This window comes from Borostomias antarcticus (genome assembly GCF_949987555.1).
Source record: "Borostomias antarcticus genome assembly, chromosome: 18".
In the NCBI taxonomy this organism is placed as follows: Eukaryota; Metazoa; Chordata; class Actinopteri; order Stomiiformes; family Stomiidae; genus Borostomias; species Borostomias antarcticus.
In genome coordinates this window covers 11,712,386-11,737,385 of record NC_140251.1, presented here as the reverse complement: position 1 = coordinate 11,737,385, position 25,000 = coordinate 11,712,386, and the positions used below count along the sequence as shown (strand labels likewise).

At 45.0% G+C, this 25,000-nt stretch overlaps 1 protein-coding gene across 1 annotated transcript in view; it reads right to left on the bottom strand.

Moving 5' to 3' along the window:
* Window positions 1–1,304: 1,304 nt before the first annotated feature.
* The window catches only part of syt9b (synaptotagmin IXb), a gene marked incomplete at its 3' end in the record, with an annotated part of 29,172 nt that continues 5,476 nt past the window's right edge, over window positions 1,305–25,000 (bottom strand). The window contains exons 2-8 of the mRNA XM_084453240.1: window positions 19,924–20,090; window positions 19,521–19,726; window positions 18,392–18,932; window positions 7,698–7,818; window positions 5,704–5,875; window positions 4,354–4,483; window positions 1,305–1,385 (exon numbers count right to left, since the gene is read on the bottom strand). Coding sequence (XP_084309366.1) covers window positions 1,305–1,385; window positions 4,354–4,483; window positions 5,704–5,875; window positions 7,698–7,818; window positions 18,392–18,932; window positions 19,521–19,726; window positions 19,924–20,090 — 1,418 coding nt within the window. The remainder of the gene's footprint in view (window positions 1,386–4,353; window positions 4,484–5,703; window positions 5,876–7,697; window positions 7,819–18,391; window positions 18,933–19,520; window positions 19,727–19,923; window positions 20,091–25,000) is intronic.

Here is a 25,000-nt window from a genome sequence, read left to right as displayed (position 1 = left end):
CCACAGGAGGAGAAGGAGGCTGAAATGATTGAGATGCGGCCCAGAGGGTACGCAATCACCAGTCTCCCAGCCTATAACCTGCTCCTGGTGGGGATGCTCAGTTTCTCACACGCTTTAATCTCTGCCCAGAGGAAAGACAGGGGAGGAAGAGCGTGTGTGTGTGTGGGGGGGGGTTCAGATTTAATTAGATTTTCATGAAAAAGGTTTTATTAAAGGTGGATACTTGTAAAGGTCAGTTCGGTTGTAAAGGTCACTTCACTAGAAGTCTATGCTGTCGGTAATTTGAACTAGCATCTGGTTGATATCATTTCAGATCCCCCCCCCCCGCCCCTCGCTGTCAAACATACACACACACACGCACACACACACACACACACACACACACACACACACATACACACACACACACACACACACACACACACACACACTCCTCGCCTGTCGACTGCTCTCAGCGGCCCACAGCATCAGTCATGTGTGTCAGAGATCTGATGGGGAGTTGCAGGTGTGAAGAGTGTGTGTGCTGAGCAGGTGTGAAGAGTGTGTGTGCGGAGCAGAGTACAAGCTAAAAGGTTTCCTATCTTTTTATCTGACATCGCTATTGTCTCTGGAGAGTGTTTGTGTGTGCATTATTCAACACAGTCATTGAAAATGCTATACAATACTGTATACAATATAAATATTTATTAGTAACATCGGAATAGACAATTGACAGACATAGAGGTCTTAGATTCATTGTACATTTTTTGTTAACAATAGTTTAGTAACTTACACAAAACAGAATTAGAAACAACAATATTACACAAAAATAACTCATGCACTTTATCTAAAGACAAACAACTTATTGTTAAATGATGTGTGATACAAACACTTAAAACAAGACTAGAAATTAAGCAGGAACAATTCATAGATTTATTTTTCTTTTAAACCAATAGTACTCTAATAAATGAAAGAATGGCCACTGGACATGCAGGTGTATCAACGTTATACAGGGTCGCTCATAAGAGGTCTCGTACCAGAATTACCTTCACCAGATGACGCTGACATGTACCATGAGTAAGAGTAATGGAAAACTGACCTGGGATCAGCCCTACCCCTGAATAAACATCCAATAATACTGTTGGTCTCCATCTGAAGTCTGAATAAGTGACAGGTCTGAATTCAGACCATGGGATGCACTTCCCTCACTGGCACTGCTTTCTCCTTCACTATCTGTGTGGAATCTCCATTCCCTGATCCATCAGAGAGACAGTAAGAGATACATGTACTGTTAAAAGACAGGGAGTGCTTTCATGGTGTGTTTGTCATGGTGAGGGCGGGGTCTTCAAAGAGTTGTAGGAGCCTCCCTGACTTCCTCCTCCTCCTGTGGTGCTCTGGCCTACCCACTGGAACACACAGACAGGAAACAGGAAGCTGTCAGAGCTCAGACACAACTTCAATGCAGTTCGCCATTATTAATCGTCAACTGAACTGTGGCGAGAGTACGAGGCGTCAGGGCTAGAGACTGGTTATACAAGCGCTGGATACGGCAGATGGCACAACTGCAGCAAGGAGGAACAAGTCAAAAGGTGAAAACCCGTTTGGGTCGATAGTCCCTGGGATGCGGAAGTCGTACAGTATAATGAGGTAGGGAGGAAAGACAGTTAATTCGTTTAAACCAGGACTGTTCTTCCACCGTGTCTCTGTGTGTCTGAAATGCTCACTGCTCTCTTTAATGCAAAACAGGCCCTCTGATTAGATTTCCAGAAGACCTGTGTATCAGAGTCCTGCGAGGCTGGCTTTAACGCATTTAGTCCCCATTCATTTTTTTAGGAATAAACTCAGTGTCAGGTCTTTGGCTGGCTTTTTGTTTCTGAACATCTTAACTATTCAGCGTAGCGCAAGGGAGGACACATGGGATGCAAGACTCATTTACAGTGTGTCTGTGTGAGTGTGAGTGTATGTGTGTGTGTGTGTGTGTGTGTGTGTGTGTGTGTGTGTGTGTGTGTGTGTGTGTGTGTGTGAATGTGTGTGTGTGTGAGTGTGTGTGTGTGTGTGAGTGTGTGTGTGTGTTTGCGAAAATGGGGCATAACCCTGACTGATGTGGACACGTGTCTGAATTATTGATGGATCAGTCAGTGGTCTGAGGGTCAGTGAGTCCCACACCAGGACTTCAAAACACCACTGCATGAAAACACTGAAGCGGAAAAATATGTGTGTGTGTGTGTGTGTGTGTGTGTGTGTGTGTGTGTGTGTGTGTGTGTGTGTGTGTGTGTGTGTGTGTGTGCGTGCGTGTGTGTGTACGTACGCATGTGTGTGTGTGTGTACTGTATGTGAGAGATTGTGTGTGTGTGTGTTTGAGTGTGAGTGTTTGAGACTTCAAAACACCACTGCATGAAAACACTGAAGCGGAAAAATATGTGTGTGTGTGTGTGTGTGTGTGTGTGTGTGTGTGTGTGTGTGTGTGTGTGTATGTGTGTGTGTGTGTGTGTATGTGTGTGCCACGCTGGTCAGAATACAAAAAAGAGTGTGAAAAGCTGAACGCAGGTGGCAAAAAACATATTCCCATGTTCATTATGACATCAACTTCAACATAAATTGGAGCTGAGAAATGCACGGCAGTCCTTCTTTTCGGACATCATCACCAAAAACAATAATTTTCTTTGCCACTGTCGATAGGCTAACAAACCCTCCTGTGTCAGTAGCCTCTGAACTTCTATCCACCAGGGCCTGCAATGAATTTGCCTCATTCTTCACTGACAAAATTCTGAAAATTAGAGCAGTCAGTGCCTCCATATCAGGTACAGGATATGTGTTGTCTCAGTGTCCACTTAAAATCAATACTGTGCCATGACACAATTTTATCCGATCAACCATAAAACCCTGGGGGACATTATACAATATCTGAAATCCTCCTCCTGTTGCCTTGAGATTCTGCCTACAGGCTTTTTCAAAAATGTATCTAACTGCATGGCCTCTGATTTACTACAAATTGTAAACACATCTCTTCTTTCAGGTGTGTTCCCACAAACCCTGAAAACTGCAGTCGTCAAGCCACTCTTAAAAAATAATAATCTAGACACATCACAAATGAATAATTATAGGCTCATATCAAACCTCCCGTTTTTAAGTAAAATAATTGAAAAAGCAGTTTTTCAACAGCTGAACAACTTCCTGGCACTAAATAATTGTTTTGACAGCTTCCAGTCAGGATTTCGACCACACCACAGCACCGAGGCTGCTCTTGTTAAGGTCTTCAATGACATCTGTTTAAACACAGACAATGGCAGAATTTCAGTCTTAGTATTACCGGATCTCTGCGCTGCATTTGCCATGGTTGACCACATCATACTACTAGGCCGACTGGAAAACTGTCTGGGAATTTCTGGCACAGTGCTGTACTGGTTTGAATCCTACTTGAAGTACAGGGACTACTTTGTGTCTATAGGCAATTACAAATCTGAGCAGACAAAAATGACCTGTGGAGTACCCCAAGGCTCCATTTTGAGGCCTCTTCTGTTCAACATTAACATGATTTGGTTTACATGTCCATTTTTGCATTTCGTTTTATATGACCTTTTATGTGTTTATTGCACATAAATCTTGATGCTTGTAATGTCTCATGTAAAGCACTTTGAATTGCCTTGTGGCTGAAATGTGCCTTGCCTTGCGCGCGTGCGCGTGTGTGTGTGTGTGTGTATGTATCTTTGTTTGTTTGTGTAGCTGCCACAGAGCTGAAGAGCCTTATCCTCAAAGACAACCCTCTCAGACCCTGATGAAACACAAACAAACCATTATCCTGTAGTCTGGCACAACTCCTCATCCGTCTAAAGGCAGGAAAGCCAGACACTGGCTTGTAGTACGACTGCAGTATCACTACATGCCTCACTTATATCACACCCAGCATCCATCAGCTCCCCGAGCGCCCAGCTTTTAACATCTACCATGAGTATGAAGTGATTGATACTGGTATCACTGTTCTGAATAAATGATTAATCAGTCCAGATCTATTCTGGTCCTGTGTTGAGCAAGTGTGCTGGCAGTGGGGCTCTTAAATAAATAAATAAATAAATAAATAAATAAATACTCTCTCTCTCTTTCTCTCACACACAAACACACACACACACACACACACACACTAGGACACTAGCTTTGTTGTTTTCATCAAACAAAAACAAGTCAAATATAGACGTCTCTTATATAATTCCTGTTATGTAACTGCATGTTACTTGCACAAGTAAGAAAACATGCATCCAAAGCTATCTAAGGTGGCATTTAAACTCATCTATTCCTCGATCAACTCCTTATGCACACACGCATGCATGCATGCACGCACGCACGCACACAGACACACACACAAACACAGTGTCATACCTCTACGATGGGATGCCAGTGTGCAATGGGCTTGCGTGGGTAGGTCAGCATCTCGTTCCAGTGGTCTCGTCCCAGACTCTCGGCCTCGTTCCCCACCCTGCACACCCCGATCACCTCGTTGTGACCTACACTGTGACATAGAGGCGCAAACACTCTGTTCAACTACTGAACCTGATGTGCTGATTTATAACCAATGCTCAAGTAGCGTGTGCACCATAACTGTATCTAAATACTTTCTGGAATATTTTAATTCATTCATTAAGTGCCTTATGGTGCGTGTCCACCGGCAAGCTGTATTTTAGAGCTGGCGCTGTTTTCTCGGGTTTATAATGGGTGATTGAGCTCTAGGGCGCTATAGAGACGAGAGCTGTGTTCCAAGCGCTTTTTAGCGCTACAGCGCCATGAGCTCTAGGCTTTTTTTTCAGTTGAAAAAAGTTTCACTTTTTGGGCTAGAGCGCAGGCTGTAAACGGCTGTTCTGATGACGACAGCGGTCAGTTTTTGGCAAAACCGCAGAGACAGCGAACATTAGCACTAGCTAACATTAGCTAGCTATCTTAACTTGGCTAGTTAATCTGCAGTCTGCAAAAACATGACACTCGTTGCTAACATAGCTGTAAAACATCGGTAGCCTAGCCAGCTCTAAACTCCAGCTCTAGTGCTTCTCTACGCAGCTGTAAGCTTGGCGCTGTTCAGCTACATACAGTACAGCTCGTTGGTGGACACACAGCCTTAATTTTTCTTGTCTGGTATTATTGAACCAGAGGGATACAGGGTCTTCAGAAGTGGAAACGTCTGACACTCTCGGCAGACTCAAGAAAACTCTTTAAGTATCTGAAAGGATTCGATCCAAGTCTGCACATCCTAAAACCCTCCAAAATCTTTCTGATGTGACACCAATCTCTGCAGATGTATCCTCCTACACCCAAGAAGCTGTCAGCATGCTCCTCTGTGTTGCTGCTCCATTTTAATGAGTGTGAGCTGATTATACTACCTCCTCCAATGTATGCCCTCTCCTCCCCAGGGGTCCAGAGCCTGTACTACAGTATAGCTTCATCTGTGCCTCTTTCTGTTTCTGCAGCGTATTCTGCTGTTGTTGCTGATGCTTCTCTGCAGAGCCCAGCTGGAGTGTCTCAGCTAACGAAGGCACAGCTGCTACCTACCTGTGCAGGTTACTGCTGGAGTCCTGGCATAATAGCTGATCTCTCAGCTATGTAAATCCTTACTGTGTAGCCTTGCTGATTTGAAAACCTTTGTGAATTCAGTATTTCTCTTCACTTTCTCTGTTTTGCGTACTACTTCAATGTTTTTTCAACGATGACAGACCTGTCGTCCAACTGCTCTCAACTCACCGGTCGTAGTCCATGACAGCTATGAGGAGGCTTATCTGGTCGATGTTCTCTAGAGGAACGTCGAACACTATGGCCTCGTTGTAGATGGGATTCAGCGTGTTCCTCTTGGTGGACGTCTTCCTCTTCTTCAGCCTGCGGCCTTCGCACATCAGAGAGACCTTCACATAGGGGTCTGCAGACAAAGAGACAGAAAGAGAGACCTTCACATAGGGGTCTGCAGAGAGAGAGACAGAAAGAGAGACCTTCACATAGGGGTCTGCAGACAAAGAGACAGAAAGAGAGACCTTCACATAGGGGTCTGCAGACAGAGAGACAGAAAGAGAGACCTTCACATAGGGGTCTGCAGACAAAGAGACAGAAAGAGAGACCTTCACATAGGGGTCTGCAGACAGAGAGACAGAAAGAGAGACCTTCACATAGGGGTCTGCAGAGAGAGAGACAGAAAGAGAGACCTTCACATAGGGGTCTGCAGAGAGAGAGACAGAAAGAGAGACCTTCACATAGGGGTCTGCAGACAAAGAGACAGAAAGAGAGACCTTCACATAGGGGTCTGCAGAGAGAGAGACAGAAAGAGAGACCTTCACATAGGGGTCTGCAGACAGAGAGACAGAAAGAGAGACCTTCACATAGGGGTCTGCAGACAAAGAGACAGAAAGAGAGACCTTCACATAGGGGTCTGTAGAGAGAGAGACCTTTACATAGGGGCGTGTAGACTGAGAGAGAGAGAGAGAGAGAAAGTAAATAATAATAATAATAATACAATTTATTTATAGAGCACCTTTCATTACATAAGATGCAGTTCAAAGTGCTTTACAAAAGTGACATTAAAAACAAAAAACCTTACATTACAACAGTATATTTTATTTCCATAGCATCCGTTCACAGAACAGAGGTCCCAGAGCGCTTCACAAAGAGAGAGACCTTTATATAGGGGTATGTAAACAAAGAGAGAGAGACCTCGACATAGGAGTCTGCAGACAGAGAAAGAGAAAGAGACCTTTACATAGGGGTCTGTGGACAGAGAGAGATAACTGTACATGGGGGTCTGCAGAGAGAGAGAGAGAAAGAGAGAGAGAGAGTACTTTACATAGGGGCCTGTAGACAGAGAGAGACCTATATATAGGAGTCTGTAGACAGAGAGGGTGAGACCTTTACATAGGGGTCTGTAGACAGAGGGAGAGAGGGAGAAAGAGAGAGAGAGAGAGAGAGAGAGAGAGAGAGAGAGAGAGAGAGAGAGAGAGAAAGAGAGAGAGAGACTACTTTACATAGGGGTCTGTAGACAGAGGGAGAGAGGGAGAAAGAGAAAGAGAGAGAGAGAGACAGAGAGAGAGAGAGACAGAGAGAGAGACAGAGAGAGCTTTACATAGGCGCTTGCAGAGAGGTGTGGGACAACAAGGTGAACTGATTAATATAAGGGGTTACTGGTGTTGCTAACGGTGAAAGTACCAGGGGGTTAAAGGAGAATGCTAGTTTTTGACAACCTGGACCTTATTTACGGCATATTATAAGACGTTTGACTCACCGAGATAACTTGGTGAGTTAGAGTAGAGAATGTGAGCCGTGAGTGTAGCCTACAGACGTAACGGAGAATAGCCAGTCCTCGCTCTATGTAAGCACAACTAGCAATTCATAAAGACAGATTGATGAAAACAACCGTTTCGCGGCAGAAAATAGATTTGTTAGAAGCTGCATTCTCAGTGCCCCGTCCGCCGCCATTACATGGATATACTGGCTCGCGCTGGATTTTACATTTCTTCTACAGGCCTCCGAATTACACCAAAGTGATCTCGGTGAGTCAAACGTCTTATAATATGCCGTAAATAAGGTCCAGGTTGTCAAAAACGAGCATTCTCCTTTAAGATCCCTTACAGCTAACCCAGGTGCACGTGAGATAAGATCCCTTCCAGCTCACCCAGGTGCACGTGTCAGAGGTGGCTGTTGTGGTCTGGCTAGTCTCTCGGTATAGGGGTGTGGGTGTGGCCTAACTACTGTACCTGAGGCCCCGGTGATGTCCATGGCTTTCAGGTTCCTGGCCTTGATCAAGGTGATGGTGAGCCTCCCCGCCGTGGGCAGGTAACACAGAGAGAACATCAGGTCGCCCAGGTCCACGTTGTCCTGCACAAGCAATGGGAGATACCATGTGTCAGTCACCAAGCCCCGCCTCTGAGTGTCTGGGGGTTTGAAATGGAATGTCAATTATAGACAGTCCCAACACGTTGCTTGGGAAGTGACGATAAGGTGTTTTGTTCCGGCTTCCCTGTTATAAATATCACATTCTCAGCCAATCACACTGTTCACACAGAGCAATCGTCTTATTAACACCGCTGAAAATAGTTTGTTGCCTGTGTGAGAGAGTGTGGGTGAGAGAGAGAGAGAGAGAGAGGGGGGGGAGAGAGAGAGAGAGGGAGAGAGAGAGAGAGAGAGAGAGATACTTATAAAAAGCCTTGCCAGTGTGAAGTGACAAGTAAAGTGACGAGTAGCAGCGGGTGCTCAGGGGCAAGTTGTACAACTCTCATTGTAGAAAATGGGGATGGGTAAGGGGGGTGATGGAAGGGACGTCTGACCCCTGAACTCGCTCGAGCTAAATCTATTCAAAAACAGGTTTATCTCATTAGCACGCTCCTGGTCTCCCCCCATGTCTGGACCTGATTGACTCTGTCCAGTGATCTTTTTCATACAGTACCACACCTCCTTGGCATTGTCCTGCCCCAGCTTGCCCTCCAGGCTTTTAGTCTGTCCTTTGCCCATTTCAACTCCCTCATCAGCTCCTTCTGACTGACCTGGCCTCCTCTCCGACTTTGATGTCCTTTTTAATCCACACTTAAGAGTGAAAGTCAAGTGTGACTACATGAAATGGTTTTGATAGTTTTGGAATAAACATGAACTTCACTTGAAAATCAAAGTTAAACATTTAAGTTCTTGACATCTGCTTAAAATCCTTCATGGCCTAGCACCTCCTCCACTAAGTACCTTCATAGTGCAGAAAATTGAGAATGACAGGTTCACCAGATCAACGATCTGAGGGGACATTTTGTTCCCATTGTTGGGATAGCAGGATCTTCATGGTGGGTATGATACACTCCTCACAACCTGATGAAGTGTGTAGTACAGTAGCAGAGACCATGGATGTCGTCCCCGTCATCCTCCATGAACAGGTCCCAGTCCATGGTCTGGAGACAGTCCTGATAGGTTCTCCACAGCCTCACTTGACAACAACTTCACAATCCTAGTGGTAGCTGACTGCTGCCTAGCAACAGGCTTGTACCTGGGAACAAGATATATCAGGTTGTGGTCTGATCTGCCAGGAGAGGGGGGGCGGTGAAGCTGTAAGCCTTCACATTGGCATACAGTAGGTCCAGGATCTTATTCTCTCTAGTAGGCCTACTGCATTTCATGTACTGGGTGAAGTCATGCTCTGTTCCTTGTGTATCGAAGTTCCGGATTTGGCGCCCGGGACGACGTCATATTCGGCAGATATTTAGCAGAACTTCAGTCTTAGTAATATCATCCTAGGTTCTGTTCTTAAATGCATTTGACACAGTTGACCACAACATATTACTAGGCTGACTGGAAAACTGGCTGGGAATTTCTGGCACAGTGCTAGACTGGTTTGAATCCTACTTGAAGGACAGGGACTACTTTGTGTCTATAAGCAATTACAAATCTGAGCGGACAAAAATGACCTGTTCCCCAAGGCTCCATTCTGGGGCCTCTTCTGTTCAACATTTACATGCTCCCACTTGCTCAAATTATGGAAAACAACAAAATATGTTATCATAGTTACGCAGACGACACACATTTATATCACCATATCACCAGGGGACTATAATCCCATACAAGCGCTGAGTAAGTGCATTGAACAAATCAACAATTTGATGTGCCAGAACTTTCTTCAACTAAACAAAGATAAAACTGAAATAATTGTCTTTGGAGCCCAAGAAGGAGCCCACGAAGCCAGAAATCTTGGTGGAGTCATGGACTCAGACCTGAGTTTCAACAGCCACATTAAGTCAATTACAAAGTCAGCCTTCTATCACCTGGACAATTTATCAAGGATTAAGGGATTTATGTCTCAGCAGGATCTGTAAAAACCTGCCCATACATTGATGTTCAGTAGACTCGACTACTGTAACGGTGTGTTTACAGGTCTCTAAAAAACGATCAGACAGCTGCAGCTGATTCAGAACGCTGCTGCTTGAGTCTTCACTAAGACTAAAAAAGTGGATCACATCACTCCAGTTCTGAGGTCTTTACACTGGCTTCCTGTCTGTCAGAGAATTGACTTTAAAATACTGCTGTTGGTTTATAAAGCACTGAATGGTTTAGGGCCAAAATATATTTCTGATCTGCTGCTACGTTATGAACCATCCAGACCTCTCAGGTCATCTGGCATTGGCCTGCTTTCTGTCCCCAGAGTTAAAACAACATGGAGAAGCAGCGTTCAGTTTTTATGCCCCACATATCTGGAACAAACTTCCAGAAAACTGCAGGTCTGCTGCAACTCTCAGTTCTTTTAAATCAAGACTGAAGACTTCTTTTTGCCGCTGCTTTTTATTAAATCAAATAAATATTAATTCGTACACTGCACTGTAACTTTTATTCTTGTATTTTATTTTTCCTGCATTTTGTATTAAATGTCCTTTAATGTTTGTTTTTTTTGCATTTCCTTTTATATGACGTTTTGTATAATGTGTTTCTTGCACTTTGTTTTGATGCTGTTAATGTCTCATGTAAAGTACTTTGAATTGCCTTGTTGCTGAAATGTGCTATACAAATAAACTTGCCTTGCCTAACTTGGCTAGAACTACAAAGATGGGGCAAAAGTTTTTTTTTCCAGTTTTATATCTGGAACACATTCAACAAGACGTCATCCAAGGCACAAAATCCGGAGCTCCGATACCAAAGGAACGCAGCAATAAAATGGCGGAAATCCCGAGTTCATGTGACGTATTGATGACAACTTTGACGTGGAACCCGGGGATCCTGACGTTAGCGATACAAAAGGAACGCAGCATTAGTCAGAGTTCTGCTGACATGATTGAAGTCCCCATTAATTGCCATGAAGGTGCTGGGGTGTTGTTACTGCAATCCCACAATACTGGAATGAATGACGTCATAGGCGCGCACCGCCACTGCTGATTGTGTAATGTAAAAATTGGCAATAATGGCGTGCGAGAATTCACAAAGCAGATAGTATGGTCTTAGTCCAATCGCTAGTAGCTCTGTGTCAGTAGTACAGATGCTCTCCTTCACTGTCAAATGTCCAGGGTTACAGTACACCATTTGGAGTTAACAAAGACAGCTACGCTTCCTCCCATCTTCTTACCGCTCTATATTCCCATGTCCGCTCGCACCAGCGTGAAACCCGTTAGCTCCACGGCACAATCTGGTATATTCCCATTTAGCCACATCAGTAAAACAACACACTGTTCCCTGGTCCTCGCGCTGGCTGGCCACCAGGGCTGTGAGTTCATCCGTCTTGTTAGACAATCTAACATTCCCCTTGATCTCACACTCCCCATGACAATCGATGGAAGGCAAGGTTTAAGTCTCCTCTTCCTCTCCTTCCTCTCTTGCCTTTACCCCGGCTCTCCTTCCTCTTCGGTATACACTCCGCTGGTATAATCCCCGCTGGTGGAGCTCCAGCCCTCACACTGAACGCAAGGAGGTGTAGGCGATGCACATATAGCACTAAAATAACTAGAAATGGTACTCGGAGAGCACAGACCTCCGCCCATGAATGTATTTTGTAGCTCTGTGTGCCTGCACGCATGCGAGCAGAACATGTTTGCGTTCGTTATGTCGGGAGCTTTATTCCCACGTGTCTCTCTGACCTTCCCATGCCGACATATGGCCGTTTCAATTCCCCCCATTGACAATGAATAGTCCAAAAAATGAATGGAGGTGAATGGCCGGCCATGTTTGGGCAGCTCGTGGACCCGTTCCATGACTCGGATTCTCTCAAAAATGTAATGGGTCTTAAGTTGACCCATGCTACACCCCTCCACCGAGTTTCATGAAAATCAGTCTAGTAGTTTTGGCGTGCGTGTATGCGTGTGTGTGTCAGCTGACCTGGACAGCCACACCCTGTGCCGGACTAAAAAAAAACAGGGCTAAATAGGAGCTGACTTCTCTGTTTGAGAACACTGAGGGGTGGGCCCACGGTTTCAATTGCCTGGGAAGGCAGAGTTTTGTTTTTGGGAGTCTTAGATTGGTTTCATGGCTAAGTTAAGTTAAGAACTCATTAACATGGCAAATGTACTTTAGGCTGGATTTGGACCTTGTCTGGCATAGCTGTAGAAATGAAGTCTGCAAAGGATGTGCAGTCTAAACAAAATATACTTTGTTTAAGCTCTGTTACATAAAATCTTATTTTTGTTCCACATGAAAAATACATTACTTTAAATAGTCCCCCATACAACACACCTGGTCTCCAGATAATTACTTTAATGTTGGACGTTAGAAGATGTTAGAAGCCCAACCCCTGCCCTCTCTCTCCCTCTCTCTCTCTCTCCCTCTCTCTCTCTCTCTCTCTCTCTCTCCCTCTCTCTCTCTCTCTCTCTCTCCCCCTCCCCTCTCTCTCTCTCTCCCCCTCCCCTCTCTCTCTCTCTCTCTCTCTCACACACACACACACACACACACAAGCACACACACACACACACTCAAGTACTAGATCAATTGATTTGGTACCTAGGGACTCAAAGTGATACTGCTCTTTGTTTTCTTTTTGTTATTCCAGATGCGTGGTTGTGATGAATGCTCTATGTACAATATGAATGACTCATATGGTGTGTGTGTGTGTGTGTGTGTGTGTGTGTGTGTGTGTGTGTGTGTGTGTGTGTGTGAATGACTCTGGCTCTTGGTGGGCTATTCGTTCTCCAGACAAGGACAATTAGTCAGGGCAGGAAAAGGTCAGGTAGTGGACGTGCATAAGTGGAGGATGTAGGACTGGCACCAAGTCCTCTCCAGCATTAATTTCTCTCTGTCTGTCTGTCTGTCTGTCTGTCTGTCTGTCTCTCGTTTCTGGTTATACAGACAGATTAGAGGCAATCTACAGTGTCTGTGAAACTGTATTCGGAAGCTGTGTTTGGCGTCGGGGGTCAGGACCAGATCCAAGATCACTAAGAATCTAATCAGACAAATGAGATTCATGAGATGAGTCTTGGCTGTCAACAATGACCGCTGGACCAGGACTAGGAGGACTGACTCTATCTTCATCATCCTCATACATACTGTAGCAGCACACTGAGCCTGCCAGGGCTGCAACAGGTCTCCACGCTCACACACACTGAAACATAAATCCACTTGCAAGCGCACACCCACATACAATAAAACACACATGAAACTCTCTCTCTCTCTCTCACTCTCTCTCCCTCTTTATCTCTCTATCTTTCTTTCTCTCTCACACACTCTCACACTCACTCTGCCTGTGAGGGGTCTGCCCACGCAGCCCTCTGCTCTCAGGGCTAAATAATCCAATTACCCATAAGCCCCCATAAGCAGACTATGAGATAACTGTTGCCGCCACTCCTGTCAGCACTTAAATCAAGTCTGCGGTCAGAGTTATGGCCACATGTGCTCAGTCTATGAGATTAGTCTTCTGCTCTAAAGAGCCCCATTAGGGCTTAGAGGGAACGTAGATAGTCTCTTATATCATTTTCCCACTAGCACCTTCTCCCCTGGGGACTCCCCCCCCCCTCTCTCTCTCCATCTCTTTTGTTCTATCTCTAGACAGAATAAGAGGTGTACCGTATTAGCATGTTAACATAGCAACAAAGAGAGTCTACCACTGAATGAAAGGTGATGTGATATCAATTTAAAAGGTGATGACTGGTGGTAAAAAGATGGATGAACTCCCTTTTTGTGCAGCCGTGCAGCAAATTTAGCGTTTGTCAGGTTATCACTCCCTGCCTCACTCATTCCCTCCCTCACTCACTCCCTCCCTCCCTTACTCCTGACAATGTTGGCCTGCATCTCTCTGTTGGCACCACAAGAAGCAGTAGTCCCAGCACACCAAAATCAAGAAGGACACCAAAATCAACCTGTCGATCTCCACTGCACAAGTAGAGTAGTGGTGAGAGCATTGGACTCCCCCCGGGAGACCGGGGTTCAAGACCCGGTGGAGATGATTTTATGGGACTATACTCCAAACCTCCACATGTTCCTCCTTTCACTCCAACCTTTTTATCCCTTACATAAATTACACAGATAGAGTAGTGGTCAGAGCATTGGACTCCCACGCAGGACATTCTCAGAGATTACTGTCTACTTACTTCACCACCTAAAGGGAAGTGCATACAGCAGGTAATGACTTTTGTCCAGAAACAGAAGTTGAACCAATTGCAGCAAAATAGCTAACGTTATAGGAATCATCAGTGTAACTGCTTTAGCCACTGACAGCTACCATTAATGTTATGGAAGCTGCTGCTAGTTGTTGTGAGCTCATGAGCTAACTGGCTATCCCGCTCTTATTGTGCTGGATTGGAAGCATTGGAACTGATGTGTCCAGGTGACAAGACCTATCTTAATTTATTAGACATTATTTCATGTCATTTCAATTCACAGCTATTTCAGTGGCATGACTAGCTTCCGTCCTACCAGTCCTGAACAGAAACAAGCCAGCCACGCACATAAGCCAAGCTGGACCTGGCCTGCTAAGTTTGAGCTTATTACCAAATGCAGTGCTTTAAAACGTGTGATAAAGGTAACTCAAGCACACACAAGAAGGGTAGCAAATTGAATGCCGGGAAAGGGGGAAGGAGAGAAGGAGTGAGAGGGAGGGGGGAATGCTTTGTAATGGCCAGTCATTTTGAGACGGTGTGCATCGTATCACGACACGGTCAGACAGTGCTTGCTGTTCATTTTCTCTGTGGTACTGTATGATGAAGCACTACTAAAGTGTAATGTTACACTGCTCTGTAGCCTGCTAGATCCACACTGGCAGAATTAGGGTAATCTAAAGTAAATAATTTAAACCTCAGGAAGGCAGCAAAGTATTCCATGTGACTGAAAATAGTGATTTTTTTTTCTTTCATCTTGTGCTATCAGATTTTGAAGACTTTGAAGAATATGTATGAAATTCTGAAGCCATCAATTCACCATCAAATTTAAAGGTTGGAAACTTGGGAACGTACGCTTTGAGCGTGTCACTGAGGTCAACATCTTCTCAGTCGGCTTCTAAAAAGCTAATGAGAATTTTCTGAAGAATTTAGGAGTGGATTATTTATTATTTTGGTCCTGTATAATATCTTGAGTTCTATAAGTTGGTTTCCTTTTTCCTTTTCACTCCTTTAATTTTTTCCTTCTATTTTCCAATACATTTGTTCTCTTCTTATGTGTTTTGAGCAGCAATGTCTTTTTCCGCTTTTTGTTTTCCTAGTGTTTGTCTTGTGTTTTTTATTCTTGTTCGTTTTCAGTTTTTTTCTTGTCTTATCTGCATGTACTGATCATTGCACATCGTCTCAATTGAATTATTGTTCTTGATGGGAGGAGAATGAAGCCACTGTTCCTTTACATGCTGAACATAATTAAACTAAAACTAAATGAGCGGGAGCTCTGTGAAGATTGGACCCAAGAGTTCTGAATAGTCTCCTCTGAAGACCTGCACCAGCTCATTCTGAATAGTCTCCTCTGAAGACCTGCACCAGCTCATTCTGAATAGTCTCCTCTGAAGACCTGCACCAGCTCATTCTGAACAGCCTCCTCTGAAGACCTGCACCAGCTCATTCTGAATAGCCTCCTCTGAAGACCTGCACCAGCTCATTCTGAATAGCCTCCTCTGAAGACCTGCACCAGCTCATTCTGAATAGTCTCCTCTGAAGACCTGCACCAGCTCATTCTGAATAGTCTCCTCTGAAGACCTGCACCAGCTCAGCAAGTGAGACAATTTACTATTTTTCAAATCACAATAGGGTAATCCAATGAGCCGCTCTCTGATCTCTCCCATTGGCATTGCCTTGCACAAGTGACCATTCATTAGCGCCTGGCGCCCGGGGTTTAGAGCAGGTCAATGAGATGAGAAGAAAGTGCATGTATTCTATTGTGCTGTAATGGTGGCTGTTGTCAGGGTAGTGAACCTGCATCATTAGATCAGACCACAACAGCCCCATTTATCAAACTCCTCATTATATCCAAACCAGGCTGGAGTCGATAGTATTGACTGTTGTTGGTGGGGGATACACTAGGGATGCAGTCATTCCTGCATTCTTTGTTATACAAGTATTTTGGTCTCAGAAATAATCAGAAATCAAGGATGGCTTTTATATTTATTTTGTTTACATACATGTATTGAGTATGATTAGGGCTGTCAAACGTTTAAAAAAAGAAAGAATCTAATTAATCACGTGATCTGTAATTAATTAATCGCGATTAATCGCAAATTGATCCTATATGCATTTTTTGCTAGCAAAAGCCCCCAAATGAAGATATTACAATAGACTTTTCCGACCTGTCAATCACACAGAGAATAATAACCAATAAGGTTGCTTGATTTCTTAAGACCACGCCTCTGATGTCCCACAAACAAAGCTTGTCCCGTGTTGTGTTCATAGATTAGACATTCGCTTGAAGAAAATGGTTCTTAAAACATACAGAAAACCGTCCTGCAGGCTGCTGTACCATAATGTTATTAGAAAACAAGCTGCAGGATACTCCACACCTCCCTCCACACATCAGTTTACAGCAGCACTGACACAAAAAGCTACGAAGTAACGTTAGGTGCTTGATGTACATTGTATCACTACACTCGCAATATTAATAGCAAATGTGAAAAATATTGTGGCTACGCCACATGATTTGGATCCACTCCAAAATGTAATGGGTTCTTCCTTGGCAACAAAATATTTTGAGGTATTTTTTCCCATCTCTGGCAGCCCCACACAGGCCACTGGAGATGTGAAACTCACTCTGATAGACTGGTCAAGAAAAAGGACTTCTGGGCAGCTATTCCCAGAAACAAATTAAGATGAATCTCCACTGAAGTGCCTGGTCAAGAAATCGTCTGCACAATTAAGCTATACTAGCCTTTACTTTAGGTCAGGCTCATTTTCAGTCTTTGCCATAAGATAAGGTATAATACATGGTAAGGTATAATACATGGTAAGGTAATCTCCAACAAAGATTGATGTGCTGTATTTATTTTCCACATACAGGAGACACACCACTCTTTTTATTCTTCATCTGTCGTCCTTCGTGCAGACATCCCTACCTCAGATGAGATGCCAGTTCACAGTCGCCTGTATATTCCACACTCTGAGCCATGTACCTCTGGAGACAGAATAGCTTAGCTCGGCCATGAGCGATGATTTATGCATGGTTGACTGCAGAGTCCGACTCGCCCTCAGTCTGATCATGCTTCAAGGGCCCCAGGGGTGTGGCCCACTTCTAGGGATGGCGAGCGAATCTGTGCACCTCCTTAAAAAGTCCAGGTCACCCCACCCCCCCCCCCTACTGTCCCTATTGACCATCCCCCTTCTCCAGGAAGTCAAGCCTGCAAGCCTGACAGGAAGTCAAGGTGATGGGGCCACTCTGAGAGCTGCTCTGTGTAAAGAGAGCCACAGGCTTTTAACCTATATTTTCCTCTGACCCTGTTTACCAGAAGTGCTAATGGACCCATACAGAGTTTCTAGTTGTGCTAATGGACATACACTACAGTGGTTTCTCAGGATGTGTTCAGATCAACATCCTGGTCACTCTTAGTGTCTTTTTTGGAATGACAAGTACGTACATTCACAAGTACACGTGTTCGCATTTTTTAAACTTTTCCACTGGTTCTATTATACATGATGAGCTTAATCAAGCGCATCTACCCCATCCAGGCCTGCTGCCACCAGTGTTCCAGTGTGCCCATGGATCAGTAGTGATCCCAGTAGTGAATAATGTAATGTAGCCCCACCCGGCTATGCATCCATCCACACATCAGTGCTGCCCAGTATCCTGCCAGCTCAGATTCAGGTTACCCCCCAGTGTTTCCAAGTGGCTTCATCAAACATTAACTCCAGCTGAGTATATTTCTATGTTCCCCCTCCCTCTGTTGAACACAGACATGTGAGTATATTTCTATGTTCCCCCTCCCTCTGTTGAACAAAGACATGTGAGTATATTTCTATGTTACCCCTCCCTCTGTTGAACACAGACATGTGAGTTGCTGCTCATAGGGCGCGTGTCCCCCCTAACCCATAAACCCCTTTCTGTTGTTTCCATGGTTTTACATGTTGTAGATTGCTCTGACAGTTTCTGGTTCCTCTGAACTGAGGATTCAAGTCTGAGTCTAATATACAGTAGGTCTCAATGGATTTCCCACTCTCAGACATTTAGATTCATAAGGACCAGTGCTGAATTGTATAATAAAAATGACCAGAACTTATCTGTGCTTGACCGGCAAAATGGAACCAATGGGTTGATCATAAAAATGGAAACAAACTCCACCCACCTGACCCTCCTGCAGACCCAAGGAAATGGAAATGGGTACTAAAGGATTTCAAATAGCATTTGTACCCAGGCCTGGAAATGAAAGATTTTAATATACGCTCCCCTTACTCCCATATCCCCTCTATTCCTCCACTGATTTAGAGCGTTATTCATTTAATGATAATAGAGTAAAGAATAATACATATAATTATAAATTATAAATACATCAAAAAAATCTCATATATCAATAAAATGTTATTTTGATGAGGCTCTGACTCACCGAAGTGACGTATTGGATGTCCCTGCAGAGTTTGGTCTCCCGGGGGAAGTCTGTCAGATCCAGGAAGTTGTCCACTACCACCTGGCCAATCAGGTCATGGCGCGAGAAGCGGTCAAAGTCGTAGACACTGAAGTGCAGCTTCCTGGACGGCAGCTCACCATACGCCACAGGGAACAAGAAGACCTCATCGAACACAGGGTTGAGCGTCTTGCGGTGCACTTTGGTCTGGTGCTTGGTCTTCCTGTCGGGCAGCAGGTAGATCTTGACGTAGGGGTCAGAGGTCCCAGAGAAGTCCTTGGCAGGGAGAGCCTGGGCACGGTGGATCTTGACGATCAGCTGCTCCAGGTCACAGTCGAATTTGAGGATGAAGTGGAGCCGCCCACAGCTGTTGACTCGCCTCTCGTCGTCTGTGTCCACAGAGCGCTGCTTGTAGAGTTCTGGTTTGATCCGGCCCAGGCCCGACAGGGACTCCTGCCTCTGGAACTGGGCCAGGTTGAAGTCCGGGTTGGAAAGGTTCATCTGGCGTCGGATGGAGTTGTGTCTGTAGAAGCACAGACAGTTATCAGATAGTTACCATAGAGCAGTCAGCTACCAGAGGGTGTCTGTAGAAGGACAGTCAGTTATCAGACAGTTACTGTAGAGCAGTCACTTATCAGAGTTGTGTCTGTAGAGAGATAAAGAGGCAGAGATAGACAGAGATAGACAGTATAGACAGAGAGAGAGATAGAGAGAGAGACAGAGAGACAGATGGACCGAGACAGACAGATAAATAAACATTTAAACAGAGACAGGGAGAAAGGGAAAGTCAGAGACAGAGATTATTTTATTTTTAACCTTCATGGTTACCTCTATTCTGAGTACCCAAAAGCTCTCGCTATGGCAAGACTCACCAAACTAGGTGACCCCTCTAAGAGCATGCTGACTGTAAAACCACACGTTGTATGGTTACTCTTTGATTTATCCATTCCAGTAGGTCTTTTGTATAAGTGTGTTGTTGTGGTCGATGTTACAACAACAGAGATATACAGATAGAATAGATACAGACAGAGAGAAAGAGAGAGTGGGAGAGAGAGAGAGAGAGAGAGAGAGAGAGAGAGAGAGAGAGAGAGAGAGAGAGAGAGAGACTGACCGTACGGAGGAGGTGGGCTCAGTGATCTGTCTCTGGACGCGGGGAATGTGGTGGACATGGTTGTCCTTGCTCTTGGCCTGGGCCTCCAGGGGGATGTCTGGGGACGTGTGGCTGATCTTCATGGCCGACTCTGGGACCAGCGTGGGGGCCGAGGGCTCCTTCACACAGTCCTCACTATACTCCCGCTCCTCCCCCTCCCCGTCCACCTGCAACACACACACACACACACACACACACACACACACACAGGTGAGCTACAGAGACCATTCAACAAAATCTAAATGTATTGAAAAAAAGATGAAAACCAAACCAAATCAAATCAAATTGATTGTGTGTGTGTGTGTGTGTGTGTGTGTGTGTGTGTGTGTATGTGTGTGTGTGTGTTTGCGCGCAGTTCAGTCACCTCCATCAAGACAGGCTGCTGGTCTCCCAGCCCCATCCTCAGAGCGTCGGCCAGACCGCCTCCTCGCCATGGCAACCAGCAGAGTTTCCAGGAGACAAACAGAGAGACGCTGAAGAGGGCCAAACCACAAGTGGTGACGAGGAGAGACAGCAGGCTCACTGACACATCTGAGAAGGAGGTGGAGGAGGCGAGGTTAGGATGGTGAAGACAAAGAATGTCTCCGAAACTGTAGCTATAACATACTGAAGACTCCAAAACTAGGCCGACTTAGCCTGATGGAGAAAGGGTAAACTGGACAGTGTAATATTACCAAAACCGAGATGCCATTATCTGTATCTGTTCAACCAACACAATTATCTGTATCTGTTTTTGTGAAGATGGATGGATGGATGTTTTTGGATTCAGATATGAAACTGGAAGTGGACATGGTTTATATTGAAAGCAATGTTGTTGTTTTTTTGTTTTTTTAATTCTGTAACCTAATATTCGTTAGCAAAGCAATTTGTGTGCCTTCAAAGCATCAAATTGATTTAACCTGTTAATAAATATATTTCCACATCATGATGCTGTCATTTGAACTTCTTGCTGTCTGTTAAAATATGCAAAAGTCCTATTTGTTATAGTGGATGATACATGGCCTATAGCATGTTACTAGCATACAAACATCCTCCCCCCCCCTAATATTTGGACTGGGATTTTAAATGGAGGAAATGAACACCTACAGTACAGTACAATTAAAAACGGTGCACACCGGTTTCAGATTGAACTCACCCCAGCTGACATGCCTTGCTAGCTCTCAATACGAGTTTCCCTGAACGGTCAGCTCTCTGCCCACTGCCTACGTGGTTGTGGCGAATACAGAATATAGTCACTTGTGATCACCTTTCAATAGCTGTAGCCTAAAGGAAATGAATAGTGAAATCAAAGTCCTATGTTGCAAACAGAATGGACATTTTTAACTTGTGCACAATGAATCGATTTGAAGTAACAACAGCTGACGGCAGACGCTTCAGCCTATATGACAGGTGTCCATTCGTAGCATGAGATTATGTAATGTAATGTAATCTAAATGTAATGTAATGAGATGAGAGGAATCAGGAACAAATGCTAGTTTCTTGCTGCAACACAGCTGTTTAAGATCAGAGGTCATTTGAACTGCTTCATTTTTCCCCTGAATAATATAACTTTGGATAGGAAAAATATGTTTCCATTGCATTATTTGTGCTTTTCCAAATAAAATACTGTATTTGGGTACACCTCTACTTCTCCCCATTGTCAGACACTGCATCCATGTCTGCATTAAGTACAATATAATATTTGGTAAAGATACAATATAAGATATTGTTACCTCTCCTGCCCCACACTGCTCTTCCCTCTCCTCCCTCTCCTCCCCCTCCTGCCCACCCTGCTCTTCCCTCTCCTCCCTCTCCTCCCCCTCCTGCCCACCCTGCTCTCCTCTCTCCTCCCTCTCCTCCCCCTCCTGCCCACCCTGCTCTTCCCTCTCCTCCCTCTTCTCCCCCTCCTGCCCACCCTGCTCTTCCTTCTCCTCCCTCTCCTCCCCCTCCTGCCCACCCTGCTCTTCCCTCTCCTCCCTCTCCTCCCCCTCCTGCCCACCCTGCTCTTCCCTCTCCTCCCTCTCCTCCCCCTCCTGCCCACCCTGCTCTTCCTTCTCCTCTCTCCTCTCTCTCCTCCCTCTCCTCCCCCTCCTGCCCACCCTGCTCTTCCCTCTCCTCTCTCCTCTCTCTCCTCCCTCTCCTCCCCCTCCTGCCCACCCTGCTCTTCCCTCTCCTCTGTCCTCTCTCTCCTCCCCCCTCCTGCTCTTCCTACTCCTCTCAAATGGGACCTTTGAGGACAAATGGAAGATGAGTTGATGACAAATGACAAATGATGAGTTCTGCGATGGCATGGTGTGCTCTGTGAAAGCATCCTACTATCGGATGTATGGGATCCCTATCCTCTCCCTATCCTCCTCTTCCTCCTCTTTCTCCTCTTCCTCTCCTCTCCTCTCCTCTCCTCTCCTCTCCTCCCCTCCCCTCTCCTCTCCTCTTCTCTTCCTCTCCTCTCCTCTTCTCTCCTCTCCTCTCCTCTCCTCTCCTCTCCTCTCCTCTCCTCTCCTCTCCTCTCCTCTCCTCTCCTCTCCTCCCCTCTCCTCTCCTCTCCTCTCCTCTCCTCCCCTCTCCTCTCCTCTCCTCTCCTCTCCTCTCCTCTTTTATCCGCTCCACTCCAGTCATTGTGAATAAGACTGTACACTCAGACAAACCCTCAGGGAAGGCTTTTAGTTTTTCAGATGCAGAATGTGCCTGTCTGCCTCCGTCAGACTACATTACACAGATAGATGTTTACTTTGTAGTAAGAAAGGTCATGAGTGCATGTGATAGAAAAAAAACAGTTCTCACAGCTATAGAGCATCTGCTATTTAGACATTAAGACATTTGTGGGAATATGAATTATTAAAAAGTGAAGACTAAACATTGAATATCTAGCATGGAGTTGTTAAGTCTTTAACTTGAATATTTACAGTAGCATGGGGTTATACGTCTTTAACCTGAATATCTAGCATGGGGTTATAAGTCTTTAACTTGAATATCTAGCATGGGGTTATAAGTCTTTAACTTGAATATCTAGCATGAGGTTATAAGTCTTTAACTTGAATATCTAGCATGGGGTTATAAGTCTTTAACCGTGTCTTGTCTTTCTAAGGAGCTGTCAGGCTGTAATCAAGGAAACAGGTTTTGAGCATGTGGTTTCTGATACACTGCTGTTTACTGTCACACAGCGAGCTCAATTAATTATCAATGACAGATGTTCACACTTCCCGTAAAGCAACTCTGACTCCTCTAATTGGCATTGGCCTGATTATTTTAATTGTCTGTGTTGTGGTTATCAACGGCATACACTGCCACTCATACAGTAGAAACACACGCACACACATAGTGCCGATTGTATAGGTTTGTACTTCTAACAAAACATGGCATACAGTGTGTTGTATAGAATGCATACATGATATTGGCAGAATGAAAGTAATGACTGCGCAGTGTGTGTTTCATTATTCGATGGGTTCGACCAGAATTACTATTGCATGCTGATCGTCTACAGTACGAATGTTGGTACCTACAGAACCTGTCTAGTGTTACACAGCAGAATCAAAGGCATTCACTGTGCTCACAGATCTGCAGCGCCTGCTTCCTAACACCAGTAGGAGTTCCTGTACCACACACAAAGCGCGTTGTGGTAGACTTTGGATCAAACAACATGATGAAGGGGAGGTCGTAAAACCTCGGGAGCAGTTTTAAGCAGCTAATAACGAACATACTGTATGAGAGACTGGCAAACAAGGTAGTTGTTTCAGGCCCCGTTCCATCGATGCGATCCTACGAAGGTGAGAGTCATTTTAAACAGGACAGAATGCATCCAACTAGACAAGGCGCACTACTGTCTACAAACACTGACTCAGTGCTCAGAGGCCACTTCTGATGCAATAATGGTAGGACTACTCGCTCTGCATAAGACAGGGAACCAAAATGAGAGTTACATGAGAGGTCTTCTGCAAACAAGGTAATACAAGGTGCTGATCGTCTGGACCCTGGATTGCTGAGGTTAGCTGCTTCAGTTACAGCTGGGCCCTTAACACATATTTTTAATCTTTCACTTAACTTGGGAGTTGTACCAAAGATTTGGAAAACTGCTCATGTGCTTCAAATTCATAGGGGTGGAGACTAAAGACCTACTGTACAATTACCACCCAGTTTCCAAGTCATCTTGTTTAGCCAAGACCCTTGAGTCCTTAGTTTTGCTCTTTGGTTTTTGGCCTGCTTAATTCATTCCTGAGCAGAAATTGCATTTTTAATACTTTTTATCTGGTTTTAGACCTGGTCACAGTACTTTATCAGCCGTATCTCTTGTTGTAATATATTGTAGTTACGCACGCATTAGAATGTCTGAAAACATCAACTGACGCAAATAATGTCCAATAACCCAGATAAAAATCAGACAATGAAATCATAAAATGAAATATAACATTACATGATGCAGTGACCCCAACAAACATCCGTCCATCCATCCATCATCATCCGCTTATCCGGGGTCGGGTCGCGGAGACAGCAGGGGGCCCCAGACATCCCTTTCCCTAGCAGCATCAACCAGCTCTGCCTGGGGAATCTTTAGCCGCTCACAGGCCAGTGCCCCACCTGGTCCTGGGTCTACCCCGCGGCCTCCTCCCAGCTGGGACATGCCTGGAACACCTCCCTAGGGAGGCGCCCAGGAGGCATCCTCACTAGATGCCCGAACTACCTCAACTGGCTCCTTTCAACGCAAAGGAGCAGCGGCTCTACTCCGAGTCTCTCCCGGATGACTGAACTTCTCACCCAATCTCTCAGGGAGACCCCCGCCACCCTCCGGAGAAAACTCATTTCGGCCGCTTGTATCTGTGCAACAACAAACAAACATCCCCAACAAACATAATGGGGATAATAGATATGCAAGGAGAGCAGGAGTTGAAGCCATGCCCACCAAATATCAACAGCTCACCGATGCACGAGACAATGAGAGACCCTCTGACAGGTAGGCTAGAAATAATAGGCCACAAAGGGCTCATTCAAGATGGCGCAACAAACTGCATGTATAATCAACAAAAAATGGCCCAGCTGATAAGAGTATGAATACATGGCCAACCCGTGGTGGCCTGCTACCCGATGCACCAATACTAGTTGCTTGTGGGTGTGATGACAGACAACAGGTGTATTCAAGTGGGAATCACATCCAATTACGCACAGATATTGGTTGATGCAGACTATGGTATATAATGATCTGGGGTATTTGCACACATTTGATGGGGATGAACTACTGTATCTCATACTGTATGTGCATGCAGATGTGGGATGGTCGCAGAATAATCATGGTCATGATGTTAAACTTAATTAAACTTTACTTCAGACATGGACTGCAGCTCAAATTGCTTTATATACAGAGCCTACAACTAGTGGTAAAGTAGGAGGCAGTAGGCCTACATCAAATAGCGAGAAAAACTACAGAGCAGCTTAAAAGGAATCAATTCTGATTAGAGGGAAATACGGTAAAA